Here is a 6,798-nt window from a genome sequence, read left to right as displayed (position 1 = left end):
CGTAAAGAAAAAGTTTGCATATAGAGGGCAGCACTGAGCAAGAATAGCTAATATTGTCAGAGGAGGTAAGTAAGTACCATATCAGAATATGTGATTTTACCAAATGTTTTTTGTCAGTTCTTTATAGTGAGTGCTGTAATAAGCAAAAAGGTAAAATTATTCAGTATAACATAATATGTAAGACCCCATTAGGAATGAATGATATAAAGACAAGTCAGTAATTTTAGAATTATAAGCTGGTGAATAAGATAGATGAACAGAAACCTGACATAAAAATTATTAAACTATCTAAGATTATGGCAGTACAAAAGCAAAGTTGCCAATATAAGTGTTAATTTCTAAAAATATATATAATTTTTGTAAGCTCAGTACATGGAATTACAAAACCTAACAAATCAAAGAGCTTGTCATATTTGAAAAAAAAAACAAATTCGAAGTCAACAGCATTTTTACAAAATGAGTAAAACATTAACACATATATATATATAGCATATTGCATAACATTTTATGACTATATCCAAGCCAAAAATATAAAAAGGAATGCCATTTAAGTGAGTAAAGTTGTATTACAGAATGTTATAAAATATTTTTTTTTGTTTACAAAATGTTTTCATGCATTTCAAAAGTCAAGTCAAAATCTTGTATTTCTGTGTTATAGCTTTATCTTGCTTTCCCAGTAGCAATGTAATCCCTGTTGTAAGGAACAACTCACATTTCTCCTTAACCATCTTCTCTGTTTTGATAACCTGAACCACAACAATGCTTTCAGTGTCTATTTTTTTTCCCAGAAACAAATCAAGGTGTTTATATATAATGAGCTTACAGTTTTGAAATTCACTTGAAGCAATGTTTCCTCTCATTTTTCAATCATTTTACAATGCCTCACTATTTCCAAGACCTAATATTTTATCAAATACTGTGGCTACGGAATGCTTAAAACCAAGCTGCTGACACCAAGCCTTATCTACTCCAATTAGTTTTGATATAAAAATTATATAAAACAATTTGCAAAGTTATAGAACTAACTTGATAGGCTCCATTAAGAAAATGTACAGGAATACTGTGAGGATGTGAATGATGGAAGGGATTCTTGACTAGAATGCTGAGTACTTCCATTCTGGATGGACAGTACTCTCGTCCACCATTCTCCAAGGTTCTCTCCAAGGCCCGTTGACAGAAGATGGCATATTTCCCAGATTCACAACTAAATAAAGGTCAAAAATGAAATAGTATACAATAAAACATCTAGAAATCTCAACAAAAAACAGTTTTCTTGATAGATAACAGATACCATATTTACTTTTATTTATACAGCACACAATCAGCAGCCAAAATATATTTTATTATCTCAAAGTTTTTATTACACTGTGTACAAGTATAGAAAACATAAGGGTTAAACATATTAGTGTTAACAGGTTACCACATTGCAAAAAAAAAATAATATTCTAACAGGTTTTCTGACAATGCTATACAGTCAGCCCAAAACACACTTTTTCCTGGATTATGAAAAATTTTTATTTTTGGTATAATTTAAATAGTGGTGCAATATTATTGATATCAAATGAACACGTACAGATACCAGACACTGAATTTGTTTTATGTGAATTAGACTTAAATTATGTTATAGCAAAAGTACTTATTTTATATAAACAAATTACATTTTAATTTTGACTGTGTTTCAGTAGTTTAAAGTCACCAGATAATATAAGAAAAACAAAACTATATGAACATCAGTTTACTTTACAGGAACAAACAGTATTTTGATATTTGCAAGATCTGGTAGAAGATCATATCAAAATTTAAAGATGTGAAACACTCTCTAAAATTACAACAGAAAATGTATTACTTAAAAGAAACTTAGCAGACAACAAAAACATAACTTCAAATTACAACTAAAGTTTTCAGTTCTTGCACTGTAGTCAAAACATTCTTAATTATCCAGATTTGCTTAAAAGTGAAAAAAGGACTTCAGAATTTTAATCTGATTGTATATAAAGTGGAGTGTATGTGACACCTGTAGTAAATAGTCAAAGATCTGTTTTTGCAGTTAGCATGAACTTATGACACCATCTACTTTGTTTCATTTAAGTAACATTAACCATTTTTCAGAAGGACAAAAAGGCAGAGCGACTATATTCAGACAAAACGTACTTAGCAGGACACATTAATTCTTTTAAACAACACACTTTCTACTAATAGGTTGGCAAACAATGATGTATAAGCATAATGAAGAGTTTTATTGATGGTGGAACATACTACATGTTTTGAGAGAATACTGGTCTCTCTTCTTCAAATTGTTGTTTGCCTACATATTACTATAATAGCATAATTTGCTTCCTTACTCAAGACACTTTCTAAGATATTTGTACACTCACTTGAAAATAATACTTCATTACAAGAACACTATTTCCATGAAATCACAATTTTATGGCCACCTTAAACAATTTTATGGTATGAATATATGTTATTATGGAAACAGAAATACTATTAACTTACTTTTATTAACTAAATTATGTGAATAAAACGACCATACACACACACACTGCTTATTAAGACAAAATTATAGTATATTGTTTAATTTTAATGAACAAGTAATTTAATCTAAAAGGATTTGTATTCTAAATTAGTTTCTTTATAGTACAGGCTTACTTTGTGATCCAACCAGTTATTTTAGTTAACTCACTAAAACTATGTAAATATTGAATACTCAATTTGAAATTAGTTTTTCTACATGATTTATTTATACAACATAGCGCATTTTAGTTTTTATTATGTAATGAAAGCTGGTGGAATGATTAACAGATATACAAGTAGTTATAGATATATAAATATACATATTACACACCTAGGGTCAGAGTTTCGTTTAAAATGAGTACGAAGAAGCCACAACGTTGAACCAAGAGGAACAAACAATGAAACTGCCAAAGCAAGAAGTTGCCAAGCTTGTATAAAGACGTATGGTGGAGGATCTATAGCACCACCTTCTAGGACAATTTGTTCGGATCCTGGTATTACAACCTTATCCTGGGAAGTACCATTACACAGAAGAGAGCTTCGTGTTAGCTAAATATTAGAGAATTAACACTTGAAATTCTAATTCTTTATAGATTGATGTAGTATATATTACTTCCAATAGCCTTACTTTGACATGATTAAAGTACCTTTTTATGAAAAGTATTTTTATTGATTGGTATAAAATGTAAGAATCAGCTATAGCAATGGTATTTTAATGATATATTCAGCATTGTTAAAAATCATGAAAATGTTAATTTTGTAACATCCATTTTTTCCCTATATCGTCAATGTGTAACAAGACTTTTTCTTTTGTGTATTAAAGTATAAATAAGGAGTATTATAAATCTACCAAAACATATAATTTCTATGTTTTGATTTTCATGCAAATAAATTAATTTATAGAATACTTTTATGCATTTGCTCGGATTAAATGGATTTTCTTTGGCTTCTAGAGAATGAAAACGTTTTTCTGTCAATGATATTTGTGAAATAACTGATCACATATATCAAAAATGTCCCTTAATAAAAATTATTTACAGTTTATTACATTCAGTTCTGTATATTTTTATTATTTACCATGAAAATAATTTTCAAGTTTCTTTCCCCATTAATCAGTCTTTCTAAACTTCTTTCTTCTGGTACAGTTTGGCACTAGAAAATTTAGATTAGTTGTTTGGAACCATTGCTCCTAGTTGTGAGACAAGTTTTTCAGAAGTTTTGTTTTATGCAACAGGGAAATTTGTTCTCAATCAGGCTTCAGTTTCTAAATTAAAAGCATATTATACCCACCATTCTCTGTAATAATTCTTGATTCAAAAATAATAACAAAAATTATTATTTTTAATAGTGTATATATACATAGATTTTTGGCAGACAAAATAAGCATTAAAAGCCAAGAAGAATCAGTTAAATAAACTACCCAGAACGTTCAGTTAAAGAAAAGGAATTTGTGTTTCCTAAGGTAACTTTATAATAGCATTTATTTTCAAACTGCTAATTTGCTATCATCATTATTAAACATCTAGATGAAATTTCAGTATTTGATTTTAAAAAACTGATCTGTATTATTTTTGTGACTGTGTACTGACCCCTGTCAAATTCAGTTAATTGTTTTATCTCTTAGCAAGAAGGATACTCTGCCTAAAAAGAAATTTACACATATTAGTATGTGAGCAATAAAGTTAACAACTGTATGCTAAAACTATTTTAATGTAGTTATGGTAAAAAGGTTGTTGAAGCATTAAGTATCAATTGATTAACTTAAATGATATAAAAATACAATAGAAACATAATCATCATCACTCATTTAATCATAATTATGTTGATCAGCTGAAAATTAGTTTTTATTTTTAAACATGATTTTATCAATTTATTTGAAGCCTACAACAATGAACAAAAACAAAGTTTATCAAAATACACTTCAAATATGATCATAAGTAAGTACTAAAAAAACTCTTATCTTTCTACCAATGATTATTGAGAAACAATAGAAAAAAAATGTGTAAAGTTCCATCACTGTAATTTTAATTAATCAAGCATGCCAAAAGCATTATAGAATAATTTTTTTTCAATTATGTCATTAATAAGCATTTTAAAATTCCATAAGTAAAAGAATAAACTGATACACTGAACCTCTGCTACATAAGAGTTGCTAAAAAAAGAAGAAGAGAGCTTTAGGACAACATGGTACTAGAAACTAATTTTCACATGCTTTCTGAATTAGAAAAGAAAAAATAGCACTTACCATAAATAAAGCATTTGAGTTGGCCTTAGTCACAAAAACGTTTGGCTAAATTATATTATCTAGTGTTTGTTATAATTATCTCTCCTATTGTATGGGTTATTCTATACAGAAAATGCTAAAAAACTTTCTGCTATTTATATTTTTCACCAAACAATGTTGTATGTACCTAAAAGACATATAAGTAATAACATGTTTGTTCATACATTACAAAAGTATATGAATAAATCTACATACTTGTGTTCCTTTTTTACACTGTGAAGTCTGCTTAATCAGTTGACAAAGGAATTCCCTCTGCAATTCTGGGATGATTAGGCACTGCTGTAGTGTGTTCTGGGCAAGAGCTACATGGTAGTCAATGCCAGATGCGTCAAGAGGAACAGATGTAAACAACTGTATGGACTGTGAGTAGAAAACACAAAAACATGCAGTATGAGTGAAATGTATAAGAATAATGCATTTCAAGTTTTGTGTCAATCACTGAACTACCTGAAAAATAATTAGCCATAAAAGCCTGATCAAGCTGCTTTGTGCAGAAAAATGCTACACATTTTGATAACAAACACACTAGCCAAAAAAATACACCCATTCTCTGGACGAAGAGGATAACATGTCATACGATTTATTAGGAATTGGGCCAGAAAATTGCTGAAATCAAAATTTTGTACTTTAATTCAATTTATAAAAATGAAAACTTATATGCTTCTGTTTATTTAGTCAATAAAATGTTTATATGGTGTACATGCAAATTATTATACGTGTGGTACACTGATTTCCAACAGAAAAGCTATAAAAATCTGCAAAAAGAGTAAATTTTCAATGCTCACCACTAACCTTCTATTTCCCGCTTCTGCACATCTACATCTAAATGATTATGCAGCAGCTTTCCACCAATAGGGGCGTGACACAACCCCCACCTTAACCTCTCCACATTTGCACTCATTAATCACTTCGAGATTGGTCAGAATACCTACACCACATATCACTGGAAGTGGAGAAGCTGGGTGGGAAATGTGAAAGGATGTAAGTATCTATTGGAAATACAATTTCTGTTCAGGGAAATGTTATTTTCCAATACGATATCTTATCTCCGCTCACAAAATAGCTAGATTCCCACACTAAACTGGTGGAGGACAAGTGAAAAAATGATCCCTCCTTTAGGAAGCACTCAAAGAGAGACCATGAGATGTGAAACCCAAAAAGAAAATATCACTGCACCACATCTGATCCAAGTATACTCTTCACTTTTTTATGACTATGTCACGAACATAAAAGGTGGAAAAACATGAAAAAATCCGATAATATGTATTAATGATTAATGGGACCCCTGGGTGTCAAATGGCTAGGGTGCAACAGACCATAGTGGTAGTTCAAACTCATCCAAGACCTGGGGTATCTGCAATTGTACATAAGTACTGTTGTAGGCAGAAAATCACCTACCTCTTCATCTCTAAACAGGAATCGGTAGGGAAGACAAGCTTCCATACTAAAATCCGTCTCTACTTGCACGCACTTCCAACCCAACCAACGCCTGGTCCACCAGGAACCAACATGCAGCAGATGGTAGGAAGGTGGAAAGCCCTGTTGGGATGGCATCTCTGGTCCAAAACCTGGTGGTATGGGTATGGTTCTTCCATTCTGCAGTAGGTAGAGAATATCCAACCATACACAAGTGGGAATAAATGTGATGTGTCCAGCTACAACTAACACCAGATTCATTGAGAACTGACATCTAGCAAATGGTAAGAAGAGGGACCATAAACCTGGGGTGCATCTCCAGTCTAAAACCTGGCATCAATAGGTATTTTTCATCCAGTCCATGGTGGGAGGAGTGATACCTGCCAGAACACAGGTGAGGACTTACTTAGCTGAACCATCTCCTACCAACACCTGACCCCTTGGAACCACATCCGGAGAATGATTGGTAGGAGGAACATCTCAGCCTGAGGGGCAAACTGCAATTTATACACACACACACACACACATATATATATATATATATATATATATATATATAGTATGTACACTAGTAGGTAGTAGTG

At 31.2% G+C, this 6,798-nt stretch overlaps 1 protein-coding gene across 7 annotated transcripts in view; it reads right to left on the bottom strand.

Moving 5' to 3' along the window:
• Window positions 1-6,798, bottom strand: part of LOC106463828 (pleckstrin homology domain-containing family H member 1-like) — a 151,051-nt gene that overhangs the window by 39,449 nt on the left and 104,804 nt on the right. For 6 of the 7 annotated variants that reach the window (XR_002611576.1, XR_002611574.1, XR_002611575.1 and 3 more), the window contains exons 20-22: window positions 4,994-5,158; window positions 2,846-3,063; window positions 1,027-1,204 (exon numbers count right to left, since the gene is read on the bottom strand). Coding sequence is in view for 4 of the 7 variants with exons in the window: in XM_013923904.2 (XP_013779358.1) it covers window positions 1,027-1,204; window positions 2,846-3,063; window positions 4,994-5,158 (561 nt within the window). In the remaining 3 variants the exon portion in view is untranslated. The remainder of the gene's footprint in view (window positions 1-1,026; window positions 1,205-2,845; window positions 3,064-4,993; window positions 5,159-6,798) is intronic. The other variant, XM_013923906.2, reaches the window with a different exon arrangement.

The sequence above is a fragment of the Limulus polyphemus genome, unplaced genomic scaffold (assembly GCF_000517525.1).
Source record: "Limulus polyphemus unplaced genomic scaffold, Limulus_polyphemus-2.1.2 Scaffold1494, whole genome shotgun sequence".
Classification (NCBI taxonomy): domain Eukaryota; kingdom Metazoa; phylum Arthropoda; class Merostomata; order Xiphosura; family Limulidae; genus Limulus; species Limulus polyphemus.
The sequence above is the reverse complement of the archived record's forward strand: the minus strand, read 5'-3'. Positions and strand labels throughout refer to the sequence as shown.